The sequence below is a fragment of the Acomys minous genome, assembly GCF_964271855.1.
Source record: "Acomys minous genome assembly, chromosome: 9".
NCBI lineage: Eukaryota > Metazoa > Chordata > Mammalia > Rodentia > Muridae > Acomys > Acomys minous.
The window spans coordinates 82,390,258-82,413,845 of record NC_140490.1 but is presented as its reverse complement, the minus strand read 5'-3'; the positions used below and the strand labels follow the sequence as shown (position 1 = coordinate 82,413,845).

Sequence of the window (23,588 nt, the reverse complement as noted above, 5' to 3'; positions counted from 1 at the left end):
ACCATGTTAATAGCAAAGGTTTAAAGAAAGAATTTTCTATCACTTGGCAACAGGCCAAGGAAATTATAGAGTGATGTCCTACTTGTTCTTTATATAATCAAACTCCATTACCTGCAGAGAGTAACTCTTAAAAGTACCCAGAGAAATGAAATTTGGCAAATGTGTATGTTTCATTTTGCAGAGTTTGGGAAACTGAAATACGTATACCATACTATAGACACCTATTAAGATTTCGGTGGGCAACCGCTTTAAGTTCTGAAAGGGCTGATCTTGTAATCACACATTTGTTAGACGTTATGATAATTATGGGAACACCTGTACAAATTAAGACTGACAATGCCCCAGCACATTTCTCTAGTAAAATGAATATTTTTTTACATATTATAATATAAAACGTATTACAGGTATATACCACACAGTCCTACAGGACAAGCAATTATTGAGAGTCCCAATTGTACTTTAAAAGAGATGCTTAATAAACAAAAAGGGGTAACAGGGGACCCCAGAGATATAAAATGCCTTATTAATTTTAAATGTTTTAATGCTAATAAACAAAAATCAACAACATCTGAGAGACATTGGATTATGGGGGGAAAAAAACTGCTAAACTAAGTCAGCCTGGTTATATTAAGGAAGTCATAACCTCAGACTAGAAGGCAGGAAATGTGTTGTGATGGGGAAGAGACTTCGCTGGGCAAGGAGCTGTGAGCATGTTCATACAGAAGAAGAGAGATTAGAGATTCCATCCAAACTGATTAAAATCAGATTTGACACAGGGAGACCTCCCCACCCAATCCCCCCAGCACAGCCCCCCATGCCCCGCCCTTGAAGCTCTTGGCCAAATTAAGACCCAAACGGGTAATGTATATTTTGGTCCCTTTATGGGAACTCTAAGACTGGCTGAGACATAAATGTCTATGCATAGCCACTAAATAATGTTTGCTACAAAATCTTCAAGAATTATTATATGCCAACCCTTCGTACGGCATGAGTGGAGACTGGATTACATTTTGGTATACAATCCAGACTGGCTTAAAGAAAGACAGATACTTCACCTGCTCATACAAAAAATTTGTTTTAAAAATCATCTTTAACTGATACACGGCACTGTGCACATCTCATGAATGTACAATTTCAGAACTGTATGTTACTTGTGAGAGCTTATATATTTGCAGGAAAAAAAAAAAAAGACCAAACACCAATAGAATGAGACAGACCTGACAGACTCCCTGTGAAGGATGCTGAGACACATCTTTTCTTCCAACATTCTGCTTGATCAAGCATCAGACTATTTCAGTTGCTGTTCCATCGAATCTTGTTTCCAGGACAGCGGCAAAGAAAACTACAGTTTCATCTGTATTACCAAACTCTCCCTCATGAAGTGAACCACATTTTTCCCATGAAGTGTTGTGATAATCTTTTTTGGTGTGCACTGTGTACAGGTTGTTTTTGTATCATTCAAATGTGGTTTTCTGTATGAGCAGAGAGTTGAGTGCAGGCCAGGCTTTGGTGTTGTTATTTTAATGAAGCCTCATGTGGCTTTTAGTAACTGTAGCTTTTTTGTCTTGAGTTGCTTTGTTTGTGGGTTCTTCTCCTAGCTCTCTCCTAACAGTGTCTTTGTCGGCTCAGCTCAGCTTCTCCTGCTCAGCTGTCACCAACTGTCTTCAGCTCTCTCTGCCAGCCCAATCCACTTTCAGTCTTCCCTTCCCTCTGCTCAGTCTTGTCTTCTTCTCTCCAGCCTTACTCAGTCTTCTTTCTTCTGGCATCAACTGTCTTCTCTGACCTCACTCTTCTGTCTCCTGGACCCTCCTCCTGCCTGTTCCTCCTGCTCATCTCTCCTCTCCACCTCCCAGCTCTAAGTCTCTGCTGGCTTTCTATGTCCTCCTGTGTTCCCAGAAGTCCAAGAGCCAACTGACCCTGAAGGGCATAGGGTCATTTAAAGGGCCAGGCACATAAAACCTTTTCTGTACCAGCAGAGAGTTGAATACAGGCAGGATTTTGGTCCTGTTATTTTTGTGGAGCAGCACCTGTCTTGGTGTTTTGTAAGCACACTTCCCTTACCTCCTGACTGATTTAATAAAGACCTGATTGTCTATAGCTCGATGGGACAGGAAAGGCGGGACTTCTGGGCAGAGATAGGAATGGTGGGAAGAGCTGAGAAGCTGGAGGTTGGCTAGACAGATGTCCTGAGGCTGAGGAGAGGTAACGGGCCACACGGCAGTCTGTGGACTAGTACAGACTGGATTAAGTCAGTTATATGAGCTAGTTGGGAATAAGCCTACGTGGTAAGGCCTAAGGTTTCCATGTCTTTTTTTCAATCTACCGGAGGTCCAGCGAATGCCCTGTGATGATGAAGGGACTACATAACACAGTAATAATAATTGTACGATTTTTCTCCCACTTTATACTGGCAATCGCTTGGCGCTTTAATTATGACTACAATTCTACCTGCCCCTGTCTCCCAAGTGCTGCGACTACAAATGTTCGCCACTGCAACCAGATGCGGTGTTTATTTTTTAAATGACCTCCCTTTGAACTAGAGAACGAAAGAACATGATGCAAGGTGTAAACAGTAGCCGTCACTGGAGTTCAGAAACGCGTCTTGGAATTCTGCGATGTATTGATTTCAAATGGCAAATTGTGTCCTGTGTTCCTCAATATTTTGGTTACTTGCCTTGTTAATTTCATCTTTTTTCAAAAAAAAAAAAATTCAGCCGTGCGTACACCTGTGCTGTCATGTGCATCTGACACTCAGAGGACAACTTAGAGGTGTCTATTGTCCATTTCTTCTGTGTGAGGCAGCCAGATTTGGAAGCAGGAGCTCAAATGGCTTGAATCCAGAGTAACAGACATATATATGCCTATTAAAGGAAGAATAACACGTAGAAGGTTTTCACACCACATTCACAGAGATTACATTTTTTTCTCCTCATAGAGATATGGCATAGGGATTCAGGTTTCTCTGCCACAGCATTCTTGTCTCTTCTAAGCTGCTCCTGTCACTAAAGTAGGGTACACTACAAGTGTATGAGGGACACTAGCTTTAATATGGATGATTAGCTTATAAAGTTCCCGGATACACACTAAGCTTACCATCGATGTGTAAGCCTTTTATGGTAATTGAACAGCATGAAAGTAAGGGAATGGAGAGTTCTGCACCGTGGTTCTCATGCGGCTGCGACCAAAATTGTGATGTCTGTTAAAAGGTATTGTTTTCTTGTCCTGTTTCTCAGAAAACTGCCTTGCAAATACTGATCAGCTGCCTGACATTGAGATTTACGGTGCTGTGAAAATTTAATGATCCTCACAAAACTGTGCTTATTTAAGCTGTTGCAGAAGCAACAAGATCAAGGTGGGAGATACTACTTGGCCAATTAACTCCTTTTGTTGCCACATTTCCTCTTGATAATTTGTCTTTTTCTTCAGATGTTTCGTTTTTCCAGTGGTCTTTGGATTCCTTAGTTAGATATTTTTATTCTCCTGGAAAAATAAAAACAAAACCCTGCCCCAACACTAACTCTGGGGGGGGTTTCTTTTCTTTTTCTTTTTCTTTTTTCTTTCTTTTTTGGTGGATTGTATCTTTTCTAGGGCAAAATGTTTTTTTTTTCACAACAGAAAAAGTATTATCTCTGAATTGAAATCTTAAAAAATTAATTTTTCAAGTGGCTCTTAAAATTAAATCACTGTAATTCCTATGTGCCTGCCCCTGTCTCCCAAGTGTTGAGATCAAAGGCATGTGCTTTACAAGTGCTGGGATTAAAGGTGTGAATTACCTCATCTGCATCTAAGTTTTTCTATGCTAGGAACTTGATCTGTATTAGGCTGGCCTCGAATTCAGAGATTTATATGTTCTGTCTCCTGGGTGTTGGGATTAAAGGAATATGACTCTCAAGTGCTGGGATTAAAGGTGTCAACCACCTCTACCTCTGTTGGTTGTAACTCTAGAATTTAGGAAGCAACTAACTTATATGGATCTGCCTGTCTCTGCTAGGATTAAAGGCATGGGCTACCATTGCCTTCCTAAATTTTTTTATTTTAGGTCAGGCTGACCAGGCTTGAGTTTCAGTTTCTTAGAAAATGAAACCGCAGTTCCTGGAAAAAACCTAAATCCTGAGCAACCAATCAGCTTCTGCCCTGACACCTGGCCTGAGTGAAAAACAATGAATTCATAACTACCCTGGAAAGTCCCTGTGTGCTGGAACAATCCTCAGTGTCTCTGTATCTCCTAGGCCATTGTCAACAACTCAAATAAAGGTTACCTAACCACCCTTTCTGTGTTTAAATTAAGCCTGTAAGCACATTTCAGGGTCACCATTTTGTGAAGGTGGTGACCCCCGCATGCTGGAAATCTCTGCAGAATAAATGTTCTTTGCTTTTGCATCCTGCCTGAGTCTGGGCTCTTCTTTCAGAAGCTCACACAGATCCCAACAAGACTTATATGTTAGTTTGAACCGAATGTCCAAGCTGTCTGATGAACTATCAACTCTTTTCATACAGGAGATTTCTCCTATTCAAATCTAATCTTTATCAATTTGTGTCTACTAACCCTTCAATTCCGATGCTATTTATTTATATTTTTAGCTTAAGTCTCTGATAAGTTATAGCAGTTTGCCAATATATTTGTTTTATGGTCTTTCTTGAACATTTTGTTTTATCTATTGAAGCTGTTTTGTCATTGATTACATCCAGATCAGTGCTGTGTTTAACAACAGGCACTAAATCTTTTAATTGCTCTGTGAATGAGTTTCTCCTACACTGACAGGGGATGACTGAATTGCATTGGATGTTGGGACCCTCAGGAGGCTCCCGTCGGCATTTCCCAAAGGCCTATTCCTTGTTGATCTGTGCTCCTTAGTCCAAAGCCTACACTTGCCATACTTTCTTCATATTCCAAAAGGCTGGGTCTTTCTTGGATTATCTCTAGAAAACCATTGTTTCTAGGAAAGCCTTGCCTACAATTTTTTTTTAAGACAGGGTTTCTCTCTGTAACAGCCTTGCTTGTCCTAGACTCTCTTTGTAGACCAGAATGACCTTGAACTCAGAGATCCGCCTGCCTCTGCCTCCCGAGTGCTAGGATTAAAGGTGTGCGCCACCACTGCCCAGTTTACAATCCTTTTTCAAATGACATTTCTTACCACAATTAAAACATCTGCCATTTTTATTTTTTCCTAAGTCATTTAGAAATTACTTCTCCTATCAGATTAGCATCATAAACATGAGATCCAATATCAGTCATATGTCTAATCCATTTCTTTCCTGGTGCTGATCTTGCCTTTAAAGCTCTAATTAGTCTATCACATTCTGAATTAGCATTTTTCAAAAGCCAACGTTTCAACTAGTACTTTTCTGCCTACCGAATCTGATCCTATTCTATTTAGTCAATCTTTGCAAAAGTTCAGTAAAAGTTTCTTTTGGGCTTTGTGTAATTTTAGTAAATGGCACAGACCTCTTCCCCAATTCTTAAACCTTCTCCCAAGCGCTTAAAGCTGCTATAGGGCATAGTGCCAAGGTGTGACCCTCAAATTCCTACTGCCTTTGTAAATCAACATATTGACCTTCACCTAGCAACTTACCCTGGGGAATATCAATACCTCTGGCCTGATTTCTTTGCTCTGTGGCCTTCACTTCATCTTTCCACCAAGATTGTCATTGTGACTGAGGACCAGGCTCCAATATTGCAGTTGGCAAATCTTTCCTGTCTTTGAGGATAATCCTGTTCTGAGTTGACCATGAATATAACATCTGTTTAACATAGGATGAACGTATATCATAGGAGATGATTGCTTCCTTAAATCTCCTCAAATCTAACATATCTATAGGATGCCATTCAAATTTATTATAACCCTGGGGTGCCTATCATCTCCTGGTATGTTTTGTATAGTAACTGATTATACTAAGGCTGGTTTTCTAACAACCTTAGACCACGTCCTTCCAGTTTTCTTATGCTGTTGCCTGATAAGCTCTTGTCTAAATTCCTCTGTGTGTATCTGACTATTTTTCCTAGGTCTTTCACTAACGTTTGTCTAAATTCCTCTATCTTTGTCTGAGTATTTTCCTTAATCTCATTTATAAGTTCCTCTAATTTCCCTGGTATGGCTCGTATGCACTTTGCATATTTCTCTTTTTTCCATGTATCTCTCAAGGTTAGAGAGATGCAGAGATACAGACATCTTAGAGAGGGTACAGAAAGCTGTTATGGCCATTAATCATCATAACTGGTATGGAGCCAATTTCATCTAAGTTAGTTTTTTATTTAAAGCTTCTATTTTTAGGCCCTGCGGAGTAGCACTGAGCAAGGTTCTACAGCCTTCTATTAAGTTCCAGCTACTTCCCATCCTCAGCTCTCTATTTAAGGGTTTCCCAGATGACTTACCAAACCTGATGGCTTCTCAGTTTGTCCTCAGCTGGAGTGATCGCTCTGGCTGTCGGGCCATACCCCACATTGGGTACCAACATGTTTTAAAGGAAAATCCCAAATGTTCTATTTTACTAATAAAGACTCAGGAGTGAGATGCTGGGGTAAAAACCTGCTAGCTCAGAGAGGCAGAGAAGCCCATGTCCTGACGGAAGAGGCTGAAAAGGCTCACTAGCTCAGCTAACAGCCCAGGGAGAAAAGGCCAAATAACTCAAGGCTAAAGTATTCCTAATTCAAAAGGCAAAGCAAAGGAGTTGAAGAAACTCAAGAGCTAAAGAGCTAAAAACTAAGAGAAACTCTGTGTCTAAAACTCATGAAAAAATTAAAAGCTAATGAGCTATAAGCCCCAGAGTTCCTTCTGCTTCTAAGTACTGTACTAAAGACCCCTCAACTCGAAATTCCCCCTACTCTTTAGTCACTGTCAGCTGTTTTCTTGCATCACCTCTTGACCTTGGGTTAACTTTATTAAATACTGTGTACAGAAAGCTCTGGGATCAAAGGTGTGTGTTAGAACTCAACTGAACCAAACAGAAGACAGATTTTTATAGTTCACAGTCTCTGGGATGACAGTGGGATTAAAGATCCTGCAACAGCGAGCTTTCTTAAGATTTAATACTTTCCCAGATTTCTATGGCTTCTAAAAGGAACATACACCCCAAATCCAGGAATCAACTTTAAGAAAGGTATGCCCCATTTCTCAGGGAGATGGTGGTTGTGGTGGCTTTTTGGTCATTCAGTGTGTTATGTGTGTTTGTTGTTTAAGGGAATTGCTTGTAAGATATTAAATTATTTTTATCAGGGAGGAAACAAGGTATAGGAGATTAGACTCAGGATTTTCTCTCTTTCTTTTTCTTTTTTCTACCATTTCTCATGTAGAGGGAGAAGGGTTGAAAAGGAAAAAAGTGGGGGTATAGAAATAACAGGAAAAAAAGGCAGACGATTGAATGTACTCTGATAGGTCTTTGTATATTGATACAAAATTAAGTTTATATTTGGTGACATTGATGAAGACTTTTGTATATTGGTACAAAATTTAGTTTATATTTACAATAAAACATACTATGCATCAACTCTTTTTTAAGGTATTGTGCCCATGTAATTCTTTAAGATGCAATGTGATTTTCTAGTCCCTTGGAAAGCTACTGTTACACACTTCTTAGGATAATTAAGACATGTAAGTCCTTGTCCAGTTGAGACATCTGCACTGGGGAGTTGGTGAGAGCTGTCTCTTCTGTTTGAACACGGTGCAGACCAGAGCAAACTGTGTCCCGGGAGCCGTCAGCAGCCACCACTTGACGTATTCACCTTTGCTACCAAGTTTTCCTCGTGTGCATCAAGAAAAGCTGAAAATAAGTATGCAGGACGGAATCCAGTCAGTGTGTGCCCAACTCCCAAATAGCAAAAAAGACATTGGAGAATTCTTCAGGCTGTCCTCTAAAGATTCTGAAAAAGAGAACAATTTTCCTGAAGACCCTGGAAGCCATAGCTTAGGAAAAGCAACGAGAGAAGTGTGTCCCTTGCAACCTCATCACACAGGCGATGAAAATAAACAGAACTTAATCATATGAATAATGTGTTTAGTTTACTTACATATTCTAGAAAGTAAATTTGGGTATATGTATTTGTTCAACTGGCTTGTTGAATAGGCACTTAATTGAAAGAAAGGCTAATATTTAGCCACTTAAAAGGAACTGTAGTGGATGTAAACATGTTTTGTTTTCATCCTAGTTGTGGGATGTGAAACTGCCTCCTGTGATGATATTTATCATTGAAGACAGACTCCTGAGAGGGCTTATGATGTTTGTCTGCTAGAAAGGGAACTGCCTCATGCCGGGGCGTGGTCTTTGCCAGTTGAAAAACATCCTGTGGGGACTATGGGGGATTATAAATATCCCCCAAAACAAAGATCAATCGCTTTTACATCACTTTGCTTTGCTTCTTGGCTTCGAATCTCTTTGCTCTGAGATGCTCCTAGCGAGAAATGGTCCAGAGAAGGCTTCAAAGTTCCTGCTGCCGTAGTTGTGGTCATTTTTCCTGGATTGCCAGTTTGCTATTTAAGGGATCTGCTGGAATCCTGACGATAAAGAGTGAAATCACCCCAAGGAACTGAGTCTGAAAAATTCCACCTCTCCTGTCCCTGTTAACCTTCCTTCTCTCCCACCCAGGTTCAGTGGGTTGGAAGAGCATTATACGCATTAAAGAACGCCAAGTAAAGAGGGTTTAAAAAGATCAAAGCCCACAAGCACCTAGCTATAAAAAAGGAGTATTTGAAAATTTGTAAATTCTAATTGCACTCCTGAATTTATAATGCCATATGTTGCTTCTTTTACCTGTTAACGTTCTTGCTAGAAATCATGTTTGCATGATGTTCTAATAACTAATCTACTGTCTTTGCAATTTGCTTAGATCTTTATACTGATGACATTTTCTGGGCACTGGTTATGGAAATAATGCCATATTGTTATGGCTGTTTTGCTTATAAATGTTGACAGTCTTTTTCTCATTAAACATTCAGTATTAATTTAAAAAAAATAAATGCAAGTTAATAGTCAGTAGATCAAGCTTGTGGTTCTGACATATGCTAGTTTAGCTAATCACAGATGTTCTCTAAGTTAATCATAGAGTAAATAATTAGAGACGAGCAACATTTTCCCATTCAACTATACTGAGATAGATAGGTGGTCATCAAAAACCTCAGAGATCTGTAGAATATGGCATTTAAAGATGTTTTATTAACTTGAGACTTTTAACAATGAGACATGTCAGCTCCTGGCAGCACCTCCAAACTTCAAAGAAGATGATGATTATAAAACAACCTTCTTTAAGAGTTTGCTTCAGATGCGGCATGCCGTCACTGGGTTAGAAACTGACCTTGCCTCAGCTGCTGACAGTGTGCTTTCCAAGCTGTGGACAACATGACATAAAGAAATCTGACTGCCGAACTCTACCGGGACAAGGTTGAGAAGTTCCTCATAATTCCTGCTTCACAGAAAAACCTGCCAGATAATCTGAGCCAGTAGGCTGATGAGACGGACGCTCCAACCACAGCAGAAACTTGGGTGATTGTTTAAATGGCCAACATTGTCTGGTATTTCTATAGATTTGGAAGCTGCTTGCTCTGTACTTCCTGTGTATTCTGGTAATATGTATCCTTCTCAGGCCTCTGACTGGGTTGAAGACTAGATAGTTATAGACTCATAGTTATGCTCAAGTTGTTTAGGGTTAAAAAAAATGGTTTTGGGTGTAAAAGGATGTTTTATGTTGATAAATGCAAGTTAGGAAAGAAAGTGATTTCGATATAGAACTTTGTACTCACCAAGGCAGAATAGATGGTAGAGTCCTTTTGCAGAGTTTGCTAAATAGAAATGGCTTGGACATTGTAAGTGTAGTTCTTACCAGACAGTACGTAGTTTATTGATGTTGTCTTTTATTTAGACACAAAGTAGAAAATGCATGAGATTTGATCACATTGCAAACCCTGAGATTTTTGAAATGGAAAAACATGTTACTTGTGGTATGGCTCAGCCCTAGCACACACCTTTAACACACGAGCTTTCTGTAAGGAAGAGCTAAATAAAGTCAATCATAGGTTAAGAGAGGAAGCAAGCAACCACATGACAGGACGTGAACATAAGAAAACACAGGAAGTAGGAAGGAGGAGCATTGACTGGAAGGGTGTTTAAGATAGCGTGAGCTGAGTAGGAAGGGCAGCTGGGTGCTTTCTTGCCTCTCTGAGCTAGCAGGTTTTCACTCCAGCATCTGGCTCCTGAGTCTTCATTGGTAAAGATTAAACAACTTGGATTTTTATTTAAAAACAACAACAACAACAACAACAATCCTCAGCTTCATTGCAGAGTTTAAGGCTACTCTGCCTCACACCAGACCCTGTCTCAGAACAAGCAAACATGAGAAGCCAGTTGGAAGAGGAAGAATGGAAACTGTTCCCTCCAGAGACTCCATGTAACAAGTAACACACATGTAGAGAAGCCATGATGAAGGGGACTCAGTGGGCTTTATGTAAATAACCTACAAAGATCAGGAGCTGGGGATGACACACAGAAAGTACATACGCTGTGCAATGCATGAGGCTCAGAGCCCAACACTGCGCCCTGTGTGTGGATCCTGGCCTGGCCCCCAGGTCCTGTCTCCCCTGTGCCAAGAACTCAAGTGTCCAAACACAAAGAGCAAGGGGCCCCCAGGAAGAGGAAGGATCTTCAGCCAGCATGTCTCTTCCCATAGAAGTAGGGTGGCTCAGTGTGGGATGGGGCTCTGCCTCCGAGGCTGACACATACGCTATGGGCAAATTACAGATTCAGCGTTCTCTCTTCCAATAAGAAACTGTCCGTCAAGTACCTGGAATTCCTCTCCATGTAAATGAAGCATTCCAGGCACCTCTGCCCCAGCCAATAATGTACACCCAGCTTGGGAAGCCCTAACCACCGGCCATGTTTTACGTAGCAGGCCCTCGTTACGCCTGGAAGCTGACTCCCAGAAGTCTTTCTGCCATATTCTGCCTGCTTGCATCTTCTGCTCCCCGTGGCCACTGTGGCTTGGTGGCCAATGACCTCTGAGGAAAGGGTGACCCACAGCTAGGTGGGTTGGGGCCTGGAATGGGGGTAGAAAGGACAAGGACAGGGCAGGGGCAGGGACATCATCAAAGTGTATGGTGTCAGTGCTGGGAGGGGCAGGGATGAGAAGATCCAGGGCAGGGATTGGGTGGAGCCAGGACAGGTGGGCGGGCTTGATGAGTGTGGAGAGTCTGGTTGGTCAGTGCCCGGCCAACCCTGACGTACCCGGGTTTCACCCAGGCACCATGGTACACACACTAGATCCAGCCACACATAACTTCCACAACCCCACATATCTATGAAGACTTCTCCAAACACACACACACACACACACACACACACACACACACACACACACACACACGCAAACATGGCCGCCACACTGACACATGCACCACCCACTCCCTAAACATGTAAATCTACCGGTTATACTCAGGCCACACCCCTCACGCAAACACCCACATAGTGCTCAAAGTGTGCATTTAGGGTAGACAGATGGGCCAGCCCATAAAGTGGTTGCTGCTAACTCTACTGACCTGTGTTTGCCTTCCACATGATGGAAGGAGAGAACCAATTGTCAGGTTGCCTTCTGCCTGCCACCTACGTACTGTGGCATGTGTGCGCACCCTGTAGATTACACATAATCACACAGGAAATATATGGTGTCCGCAAGCCCCTTTATCCACTGAGCCTTCCCCCAGAGCTCTGGTCTTATTTTCTTTTTATTGCTTTTTTGGGGAGTTGTGTTTTTATAATAGAACCTCATGTAGTCCAGGCTGACCTTGAACGTATGACCCTCCTGCCTCTACCTCCCAATTAGAGGGATGGCAGGTGTCCCCACTAAGACCTGTTTGCCCAGAGGCCTGGTGCATGCTGGGTCAGCTCTGTACCCACTGAGTCCCGTTGAGAACATTGATACAGCCGACTTGGTGATGCGCAGCTGCACACCGAGGCCCTGTCTCAACAAAACAAAAAGCAAATGAACAAACGCCCTTAGAAGGGATTGTGTGAGTGTGTGTGTTTTGAGACACAGTCTCTCTCAGTATCTGGGCTGGCCTTAGATTCACACTGTAGCCCTTGAACTCCTGAGTCTCCTGCCTCTGATGGGGTTGAAGACTAGATAGCTACAGTGTTACTATTTTTGAAAAACTCTGGACACTAAGATAAGACTCAGTAGGATAAGATAGATAGTGAAATAATTTCTCCAAGATTGTCAAATACTAATGGACTTGTCCTTGTAAATGTGACCTTTACTGGACAATTCTCATATAATTATTTCCATTGTATATAGTTTATTATATATAATAGAAAGGGATAGATGAAGGGGAGACGAACCTGTTTCTGTTTTGATCCCAAGTGTGGGATGGGGAAGAGGGCAGGATGTTTACCACTTAGATGTGAGAAAGCAGGATGTTTTTCCACTCAGAAGTCGAACTACTTCGTTAGGGAGCTTGGTGAGACTGAGAGGGGAGATAGATAGATAGACAGACAGACAGACAGACAGACAGACAGAGATAGAGATGCCAAAAACAGGAGAGGGGGCTTTTTGAAGGGACTTGGTTTTTGGCTCTTCATCCTTTCACTTCAGAAGGCTCCTAGAGAGAACCAGTCCAGGGAAAGCTTCAAGGCTTTGGGCTCCAGCTGAGGTTTCAGGTTGCGGTTGCTCCAGGTTCCAGCAGCAACTTTGGTGGGATTGCTGGTCTGCTGAGGTCCCGCTGACTACGCCAGGAGAATCATTCACCGGAACTGATAACCTTAAGGGTTCAATGTTGTGTTCTTTAATCTCCTTTTCCTATTGTTTGGCTTAGTCGGGTTGATAGGGAGGTAGGCTCGTTTAATAAGTTCACAATAAATGTAACTGTCAAGAAAATTGAGCCTACAGATGATGATGAAGGAGAAGACGAAGAAGTACGAGAAGAAGAAAAAGAAGAAGAGGAGGAGGAAGAAAAGAAAGAAAAAACAACATGTTATTCCTGAGAAGCATAAACACTTGCCTGTGGAACAGCAGCAAAGCAGGAAGCAATAGCTAGTAACGTGAAGTAAACTTACTCCTTCCAAGAAAGCAGGAGGAACATGAAAACACTGAGGTCACGTGACTCTTGTTATCGTGGAATGTGCTCACACGCTTTCAGGAGTCTCCTAAAATGACGCAGTTCCTGGATCTTGTTCTGACAAGCAGCAACACGATCAGTTTATTTAAGACCCAAACTTTTTTTTCCCCTGTACTGCGTTTCACTGTGTAGCCTTGGCTGTCCTAGACTCGCTCTGTTAGACCAGGCTGGCCTCAGACTCACAGAGATCCTCCTGCCTCTGCCTCCCATGTGCTGGGATCAATTGTGTGAACCACCACTGACTAGAGATGTCAAACTTTTCTCTTTTAATTTCTTTATCCCAGGTCCTCACCCTGAAACATCCCCTTTGAGGACCCTAATTGCAGGTGTTTGCCATCTCACACCAATCTGTTTTAAACTTTTCATGACCTGCCTCCTTCCCCCAAATGCTGCTTGATAGGCCAGTGGCACCACAGAAGGCTGGGAAAGTGTTTGGCTCACGATGTGCAGCTGAGAGAGCTGTGAGCAGTCCTAGCTTTGCCTGACTGAAATCGCTGATGGGTGGTGACTGTCAGTCTGGTGGTTTAACTTTGGTGTGAATGGGCTGGACGTCACCACAGCTGAGGCAGGGGGATCACACAGGGCACACTGAGTAATGGTCGTTGTATGCTAGAGACCCTGTGCCTAGACCAAGGAGAAGCGCCTGCTGAGCGCAGGAAAAGTGCAGGACGACTTTGCAGTCCAGGCACAAGTTCTACCGCGATGCCAAACTCCGCAGGTCTGGGCAGCTCTGTGCCTGAGAGGGTGGAAGCCAGGGCTGGGAACCGCTGTGCTGTGACTCTGTCCCTAAGGGAGCTGCTCCTGTCACTCAGGCCTCACTAGCCAATCAGGGCCTGGAGGCGGACTGTCGTCAGAATGGAGGCGGGCACTTCCGGTCCGCCAGGCTGTAAGCTGGGCTGTGTCCGCCGAGCATCTAGGGTTCCGTGTGCCGCGCCGTGACCCGCGGCCGGGAGCTGTGAGGAGAGCGGGGCGAGCTCGGGATCCGCGCCATGGTGAGCGGGGCCGCCGTCCCCACGCGGGGAGGAGCCGCGGGAGCGCGCGTGGGGCTCGTCCCGGGGTGCGGGAGCCGGCGGCGGCGACTGCAGCGCCCCAAGTGACGCGGTTTGTCCCCCGCAGCTCCCGGGCGGAAGCGGGTCCCCCAGGGACTTAGTTCTCCTCGGTGCCGCTGCGCAGGGCGCGGGGAGCGGGAGCTGCTGCCTGGACGCAGTTCTTGTCCTGCAGGGCGCGCGCATGCGCAGCTTTCATTGTCAGGGAAGGCAGATTTGCTGGCTGGCAGAGCCCTGGCTTCTCTAGTGCCTTCTAGGAGTTCTGCGCTGGGCACTTGACACTCAGGTGACATTCGGTGTAGGTGGAAAGTCTGTGTTATGCTGTGAAAGTGTAAGACAAACCGTTTCCCCCCCAGCTTTGCTTTTTGGCCATTATAGCAAGAGAAAAACTAAGATATATATATATATACATGACACATTGCGCTACCATATGTATGTGAAAAACCCACTTGAGGAAAATTGAATGTCATTCTAAATAACTGAGGAACATTGAAGAATAGAAGCAAATAGACATTTGAACAGTGATATATGTAAAAAAAAAAAAAAGAAAAGAAAAGAAAAGAAAAAAGAAAAGCCGGGCGTGGTGGCGCACGCCTTTAATCCCAGCACTCGGGAGGCAGAGGCAGGCGGATCGTTGTGAGTTCGAGGCCAGCCTGGACTACAAAACCGAGTCTAGGGCAGCCAAGGCTACACAGAGAAACCCTGTCTCGAAAAACAAAACAAAAAAAGAAAGAAAGAAAGAAAAGAAAAGAAAAGAAGAACTTTTAAAAAATGATACTGTGGTGGTTTGAACAGGCCCATGTGTCTGAATGCATGGTCATCAGGGAGTGGCACTACTTGGGAAGGATTAGGAGGTGTGGCCTTGTTGGAGTAGGTGTGGTCTGTGAGGAAGTGCGTGACTGTGGACAGGATCTGAGTTTCCAGGGCCTAAGCCCAGCCTGTTGGCTGGCTTTCTTTCTTCCTGATGCCTCTGGATCTAGATGGAGAAATCTCAGCAACCCATCATGCACCGTGTCTGCCTGGATGCTGCCATGCTCCATGGCATGGTGACAATGAACTAAATCTCCCAAACTGTTTAAGTGTTTTCCTTTCTAAGAGTCGCTGTGGTCACAGTGTGTCTTCACAGTAATAGAACACGGACTAAGACAGAAGCTGGTACCAGGAAACAGGGAATTTCTCTGGCAGCCTGACCCTGCTTCTTGTGAATTCAAATAGTTATTTCTGTGCCCTGATAGTTGGTTGCAGTTAGGACACGGGCGCTGTCATGAAAATTGAACCGTCTCCTGTATCAATATGGTGTCAGGCATGCTCCCCAGTTATCTCTTATTGGTTAATAAAAGTCGTAGCATAGGAAGGAGGTAGGCTGAACTTCTGATCTGAACCGAGGGAGAGAGAGAGAGAGTCTGAAAACAAAATGGCAGTACTTAGGATAAGTCTCATTCGTTTGTTCCCAGCATGTCTCCTTTTCTTTGTACCTTATTCAAATCTTTGATTATCTGTTTTAGAGTAGAGGAGATTGTATTGGATCCTCAGAATCCAGAGCTTAACTGTGCTTTTTAGTGTTTGTACTCTCTTCACACATCTTTGTATGTCTTCTGGTGATTCAAACTGAGCAGCCCACTTTCTTTTTCTGCAGTCAGCACACACACCATCACCACCATTATGGACTCCATCCCTAAAAAAAAAAAAAAGTAAGATAAAATGTAGCAATTGCTTTTCCTTGCTAAGCTATTTTTATAGCCTTATATTTTTATTTTCATATTTCTGAGTGATGGAATTAGGTTTTTGCACATGTCAAGCATTACTCTAATGCTGATTCTTTACTCACTTGTTGACTTTCAAATTTTGGCAGAAGGTATTATTACTTTACCAGGACAGCATGCATGCATGACATTAATACTGCATGCACACAATCATTGGTGTTCAACATGCTCCCTTACCTTCGTCTGTATTTTTTTATTTTTTATTTTTAATAAATGTGCATGAGTCATACACACACTCACGTATATATGGAAGTGTGTCTGGTGTTTCCTGAAGTCAGAAGAGAGCATTGGATTCTTTGGCCTGGAGTTATGAATGGTTGAGAGCCCCCAAGTAACTATTGAGCATTGATCTGGTCCTCTGCAAAGCAACACGTGATCATAACTGTGGACTCATCTTTCTTTCCTATGATTTTGTTTTTGATTTTGGGTCAACATTTATTTGATAATATGTTTGAGACCTCTGATAATGTCAGTCAGTATCTTATTAAAAATGCATTCCTTTGTAGGAATATCATATTCCCCTTGTGTTTAAAGTGTGGCACTGCAGTTTTCTGATAATATAGTATTGAGCTGGAGTAAAATTTTAAATCTTGGGAGGAATTTCGAATGAGCCCCTGAGTGATTTGTATCCTTTTTGTTTGTTTCTTTGAGAGAGGGTCTCACTATGTCACTCTAGATGTCATGAGAATCACTACATAGACCAGGCTGTCCTAGAAAGTCACCTGTTTTTGTCTCCTGAGATCTGGGACTAAAGGTGTGCATCCCCACATCCATCTTCTCCATCCTTTTTTGATGTTAGGGATTTTCATACAGTTTTGCTGATGTATACTCAACTGTGGTTATCTGAGTGTCTCTCTGGTGAGTTTGTCATTTCTCTTGCAATGCCATATGGAATTCATTGGGCCCAGAAACAAGAGGTATTTTCTTCTAAAACAACTTGGTGATTGTATTTGAAATTCTGTGATGTGGAATAAATGTGTGTAGCACCCAGAATTGTATAAATATATTCTCTTTGAAATGTATACTTATAATGCTGTAAGTCTCACCATTTCTATAACACACATGTATGGTATACTTTAGGATGCAGTGACCTATGAGGACGTGCATGTGGACTTCTCTCAGGAAGAGTGGGCTTTGCTGGATCCTTCTCAGAAGAGTCTCTACAAAGATGTGATGCTGGAAACCTACTGGAACCTCACTGCTATAGGTAAGAATGTTATTAGTTTTCCTTCACTTTCTAAACAAGGGGACACATATTTCTTGGTTATTGCTGCACTTCTGTGATTTCAATTGTAAAAAAGGAAGAATGTGGTGAATAATCAGACATGGTTCTCAGGTTCACCAAAGATACTAACTTAAAATTTGTATGATATCCAGTAGTATATCATAAATTTTCTGCTACTGTATTTTAGGCTACAAGTTAGAAGAGGAGAATATTGAAGAACATTGTCAAAGTTCTAGAAGATATGAAAGGTAAATTTCACATGCAGACTGATACAAATGCGTCACTAAAGAAATTTTAATGTGCCCTGAAGTTTTAAAGAAAAGCAACAGTGTAACTAAGCACAGCACAGCTTTATGTATGTTGATGATTATTAAATTCTCCCAAGACCATGTACTTCAGTTTCAGGTAGCTGACCTGTGTTTGCAAGGCATTCATCTAAGAAACAAGACAAGGAAACAATACCTCAACACATGACACTGTTTTAGTCAGCCTGGAGAATGCCATGTGGTAGAACTGTGAAGAGTCATGCTGTAGAACTGTGGAGAGTCGTGCTGTAGGACTGTGGAGAGCCGTGCTGTAGGACTGTTGAGAGTCGTGCTGTAGGACTGTGGAGAGTCGTGCTGTTGGACTGGAGAGTCATGCTGTAGGACTGTTGAGAGTCGTGCTGTAGGACTGTTAATCCATCTAGTTTTATAAGCGTATAGTTCATAGCAAAGCTAGTGTTACTCATATACTTACAATGACTTTCCAAAGTTTAGTGAGAGCAACAGTTCGTGGGAGCTGAGAAGGTTGTTATTGTGGGACAACCTTAATCCCGATAGCGCATGTCCACGGGGAACAGAAAGTTAACCTGTGTGAATGCGGTGTGAAAACATGTTGTTTTTATTTCTCGTTTAACAGATATAACATCAGTCATTCTGGATACAAGCATTTCCATAAAGAATATGGAAAGAAGCAAAGTACCTTGGCACGGAACAGTTTTCTTCAAATACAAGAAAGAATCCACACTGAAGAGAAACCCCATGCGTGTAATCAATGCAGTAAAGCCTTTGCTAATTTCCGTAGTCTTCGAAAACATGAAACAAATCATATTAGAGAGAAACCCTATGAATGTAATCAGTGTGGTAAAGCCTTTCCTAGTCGCAGTAATCTTCAAATACACGTAAGAACTCATACAGGAGAGAGACCCTATCACTGCAGTGAATGTGGTAAAGCATTTGCACGTCACAGTAATCTCAATATTCACAAAAGAACTCATACGGGAGAGAAACCCTATGAATGTACTCACTGTGGTAAAGCCTTTCCTAGTCGCAGTAATCTTCAAATACACGTAAGAACTCATACGGGAGAGAGACCCTATCACTGCAGTGAATGTGGTAAAGCATTTGCACGTCACAGTAATCTTGATATACACAAAAGAATTCATACGGGAGAGAAACCTTATCACTGCAATGAGTGTGGTAAGGCCTTTGCATATCACAGTAATCTGAAAACGCATGAGAGAAAGCACACTGGAGAGAAACCGTATGAGTGTAATCAGTGTGGTAACGCCTATGCAAGTCGTAGGAGTCTTCAAAATCATGAAAAAAATCACACTGGAGAAAAACTCTATGGATGTAATCACTGTGGTAAAGCCTTTGCACATCGTAGTAGCCTTGAAATACATGAACGAACTCACACTGGAGAGAAACCTTATGGATGTAGTCAGTGCTGTAAAGCCTTTGCACGTCGCAGTCTTCTTCAGATACATGAAAGAAGTCACACTGGAGAGAAACCCTTTGAATGTAGTCAGTGTGGTAAAGCCTTTGCAAGTAGTAGTAGTCTTCGAAATCATGAAATACATCACACTGGAGAGAAACCCTTTGGATGTAATGAATGTGGTAAAGCCTTTGAATTAAAATGCGATCTTCAAATACATCAACGAATTCACACTGGAGAGAAACCCTATGGATGTAATCAATGTGGTAAAGCCTTTGCACGTCGTCGTTATCTCAGAAATCATGAAAAGCATCACACTCTTGAGAAACTGTTTGAGTGTATTCAATGTGGTAAAGCCTTTGCAATTCGCAGTCATCTCCAAAAACACAAAATAATTCATACTGGAGAGAAACCGTATGAATGTACTCACTGTGGGAAAGCCTTTGCATATTGCAGTAATCTTTATAAACATGAAAGAAGACATACTGGAAAGAAACTATGAATGTAGTCAATGCGGTAAAGCCTTTTCAAATTGGAGTAGTTGTCATAATCACAAAAAAATGTCATACTGGAGAGAAACCCTGTGAATGTAATCAACTTGATAACAACTCTGCATATTATTGTCTTCTTCAAATGCATGAAAGAATTCCTACTGGAGGGAAACACCATGAATCTAATAAACGCAGTAAAGCCTTGCACACCAAAACATTCTTTCTACTGAGCCTTCTTACTGTTGCTTATACAAGATCATCAGAACCATTTCTTCATTAAAATATTGTCTTGTTTTCAAATGGTATACAAATTCAAAGACGAGGAACACACAATTTGAATAATAAAGCCTATTTGCAAATAAAAATTATGTTTATACCACCATCCATTTTTATCTGATGTTAGTTCACTCTGAGGAATTAATACATGTTCTTAGCACTTTCTCAGAAACACAAATGAATACCAGAGAATTGTCTCAGTCAGTAAAGGTGGTTGCAGCTAAGACTGATGACCTGAGTTTATTCTCTGGGAGACCCACATTACTCATTCAGGTTTTTCTCTGATTACTGTACTTGGACTGGGGCATATGTGTGTGGGGGTGTGTTCACGCACATGCGCACACACTATTATAAATAAAATTGAGATGCACACAACCAATATGAATATGGAGACATTTATTGTGAAAGGTTTGCATTTTCAGTACCTCCCATTAACAAAGCAGGGCCAGCCTCTCACTATGAATGGATTGTCCTTCCTCAAGGCATGGCCAATAGCCCAACCCTCTGCCAAGAGGCTGTGGCTACTGCACTAAGGCCTCATCTGGAAAAGGGACTCAATATTTACCATTATATGGATGATATCTTAGTGGGGAAATTCTTCCATCTCCCCTACCCAACATAAGGACCAGTTAATACCTTCATTATCCTCCCTAGGATATAAAATAGCTCCTCAAAAATTACAACTTATTTCACCCATTAAATTCCTAGGAATGGGAAATTTCCCTCACCTCAATACGCCCTCTTAAGCCCACCCTTTCTTTTCCACAAAAATTAACACTTGCTTCCCTCCAACTTTTATTTTGGGGCAACCTTAACTGCCTTCGACCCTGGCTCCCTTTCCCCACAAGCACTCTCCAGCCCCTTTTTGATCTTCTAAACAGAGACAAAAATCCCTCCTCCCCATGAACATTCTCCCCTGAGGCAGGCCAAGCTCTAAATTCAGTTAATAATATAAAAAACCTGACCCTCACTAGATAGGACCCTACAATGCCCATAAAACTCCTTATCTTTAATTCCTCACCTACACTTGTGGGAGGCCAAAACCAGCCCCAAGGAGTGCTGGAATGACTCCACACCCCAGGGGGTAGTGTCCCTTGAATCCTAACAGAAGTGGATGCACTAGCCCCTATAATTAAGGCTGGCAGAGACAGAGCCCTACAAACGCTAGGGAAAGAACCCAATGTGCTTGTCAGCCCCCTTTTCCCTCTCTGATATTCAGTGACTATTCAAAAATCACTCCTGCTTTGCCACCAGCTTAATAGGATTCACCGGACAAATTGATAACCATTACCCTAACGAAAAGTGGACTTCTGCCCTTCCCCTCTTAACATGGCTCCCTCCCCCAGCTCTTTATCAAAGAACCTAGCGCTGGGGCCCCTTCAATATTCACGGATGGAGGAAAAAGAGGAGCAGTGCAATAATATTCTACTCCTCAGGAGAAGATGCTCCCATCGTCCAGTTCAAAGAGTTACCTCACCACTCCCCTCATTATAAAGAACTCTACACTGTCTACTTAGCCCTCAAAGAAGTTAATAAACCCCTTAATCTTTTTTCAGATAGTGTGTATGTTGTTAACCTACCTCCCTGGCTATCAAGGTCTTTTATTAAGTTCAATGCCAACCTGCTCTCACTATTGCTCAGACAGGTCTCCACCCTCTTAAAAGAAAGAGCCTCTCTCCCACCCCTTCATACAACATGTAAGATCTCATAGTGACCTGCCAGGATCAATATCTGAGGGAAATGCCTTTGCTGACCAAACCGCCCGCCTCTACAGGGACGTTTGTAGCTCCCATCGGGCAGACAGATCAATTACACACACACACACACACACACACACACACACACACACACACACACGGGCTTCATGCCCGCTTCCCCCATATTCCTCTCAGTCAACTCCAGAGGATAATAAATACATGCTCTCGCTGTGAATCCCTCATTAGGACACCAACCCTACAAAGTATGGACACCAATCCTAGGGGCCTCAAATCCAATGCCCTGTGGCAAATTGATGTTGCTCACATCCCTCAGTTTGGCAGACAAAAATATGTCTTTGTCACCATCGACACCTAATTCACATTTCATCTGTCCTATGGCCCAAACAGGGGATTGCTCAAAAAAAACAAAAACAAAAACAAAAACAAAAACAAAAACAAAAAAACTGATATACCATATGCTCTCCACCTTTGCCATCTGGGCATTCCTCAACACAAAAACTGGTAATGGCCCTGCCTTTGTTAGTTTCCAACTCAAATCTCAGGGCACTTAGGGTCGTATCTAGTGAGGGTTATGTTTTTTATATTATTAACTGAATTTAGAGCTTGGCCTGCCTCAGGCCGTGCTCATAATGGGAAATTGCCCATCACACTGGGATCCCCTATAACCCTCAGGGTCAGAGAATAATAGGGAAAACACATCGAACCCTAAAAGCCCAACTTCTAAAACAAAAACCAAACGCCTACCCCCAACATACAACTAATGATGGCCGTCACCACTCAAAACGCCCCCTATCCCCTCCACTGGCACACAGCAGACATGGCGCCTCCTATTTTAGTACGATGGCAGAATGCCTTAGATGGGATCTGGAAGGGACCGGACCCCCTCCTTACAACCAGAAGGGGTTTTGCTTGTGTCTTTCCACAGGACTAGCCCCACTCCGCCAGCCAGCCAAGAAGACGGCCAGGCTCTCTCTGATGGGTCGAAGACAAAAAAGGAAATGGAGACGGCACTTTCCTTGAAACAGTAAAATCTCCTGGAAAGACATTTGCGACTTGGTGACCGCTGCTCAGGAGATGTGCCCACCACAGGTATATCTCTCTCCCTCCCTCCCTCCCTCTCTCCCGCTCTCTCTTTCTCCCTCCCTCCCTCCCTCCCTCTCTCCCTCTCTCTCTCTCTCTCTCCCTCCCTCCCTCCCTCCCTCCCTCTCTCCCGCTCTCTCTCCCCCTCCCTCCCTCTCTCTCTCCCTCCCTCCCTCCCTCCCTCTCTCCCTCTCTCTCTCTCTCTCTCCCTCCCTCCCTCCCTCCCTCCCTCTCTCCCGCTCTCTCTCCCCCTCCCTCCCTCTCTCTCTCTCTCCCTCCCTCCCTCCCTCTCTCCCGCTCTCTCTCCCTCCCTCCCTCCCTCTCTCTCTCCCTCCCTCCCTCCCTCCCTCTCTCCCGCTCTCTCTTTCTCCCTCCCTCCCTCCCTCTCTCTCTCTCTACCTCCCTCCCTCCCTCCCTCTCTCCCGCTCTCTCTTTCTCCCTCCCTCCCTCCCTCTCTCTCTCTCATTCTTATGACTGTGCGTGCCATTCTTTATTCTAACTCAGCTAGTGCCCTGCCCCTCCCTAGGCCCCCTAACACTTACCACTGGAAATTCTTCTTAAGGGAGACCTACGACGGACACAACGAAGTTGTGGGAACCCAGGACTGCCCACTGGAAGGATGCCACACCTGGCTTAAAATTCCTCTACACCTCGGGTCCATCCGCTCACCCTCTAACGGCCCTTTCCTCTGCTTTCCTTACCGAAACACAGGTGGTTGCCTCTACCTCTTCACATATGGAGGCTGCAGATACTGGAGTTACAGAGTTTGAATACTCCGGTCGCCATGACACCATGTTCGCAAATCTTTTTTTGTTTGTTTTGTTTTTCGAGACAGGGTCTCTCTGTGTTAGCCTTGGCTGTCCTGGACTCACTTTGTAGACCAGGCTGGCCTCGAACTCACAGCGATCCGCCTGCCTCTGCCTCCCAAGTGCTGGGATTAAAGGCGTGAGCCGCCACCGCCCAGCATGTTCGCAAATCTTAACACCCATTTTCAGCTTGCTATCGGCGACCCCTGGGATGAACGACGGCGAATAGGTTTCATGGGCAAGCTCTATTCTACTGGCTATGCCAATTACCCTATTGCTGACCTTTCCTGTCTCTCGCCATCTTGTCCCCGCCTCCCAATCGGTCCTGACCTATGTTAACATTCTTACACAGGAAGCTCAAACCCAGAAGGAGCTTCAAACTACCATGTCC

At 43.3% G+C, this 23,588-nt stretch overlaps 1 protein-coding gene across 3 annotated transcripts in view; it reads left to right on the top strand.

The window, feature by feature from the left end:
- The window catches only part of ZNF554 (zinc finger protein 554), a 73,864-nt gene extending 53,896 nt beyond the window's left edge, over positions 1-19,968 (top strand). Inside the window, exons 1-4 of one of the 3 annotated variants that reach the window (XM_084795217.1) lie at positions 13,789-14,086; positions 16,984-17,110; positions 17,316-17,376; positions 18,029-19,968. In XM_084795217.1, the coding sequence (XP_084651343.1) occupies positions 14,084-14,086; positions 16,984-17,110; positions 17,316-17,376; positions 18,029-19,328 (1,491 nt within the window). In that variant the 5' untranslated portion in view covers positions 13,789-14,083 and the 3' untranslated portion in view covers positions 19,329-19,968. Of the gene's footprint in view, positions 1-13,745; positions 14,087-16,983; positions 17,111-17,315; positions 17,377-18,028 lie in introns of those variants that run through there. The other 2 variants (XM_084795218.1, XR_014781761.1) reach the window with 2 other exon arrangements.
- Positions 19,969-23,588: the final 3,620 nt, after the last annotated feature.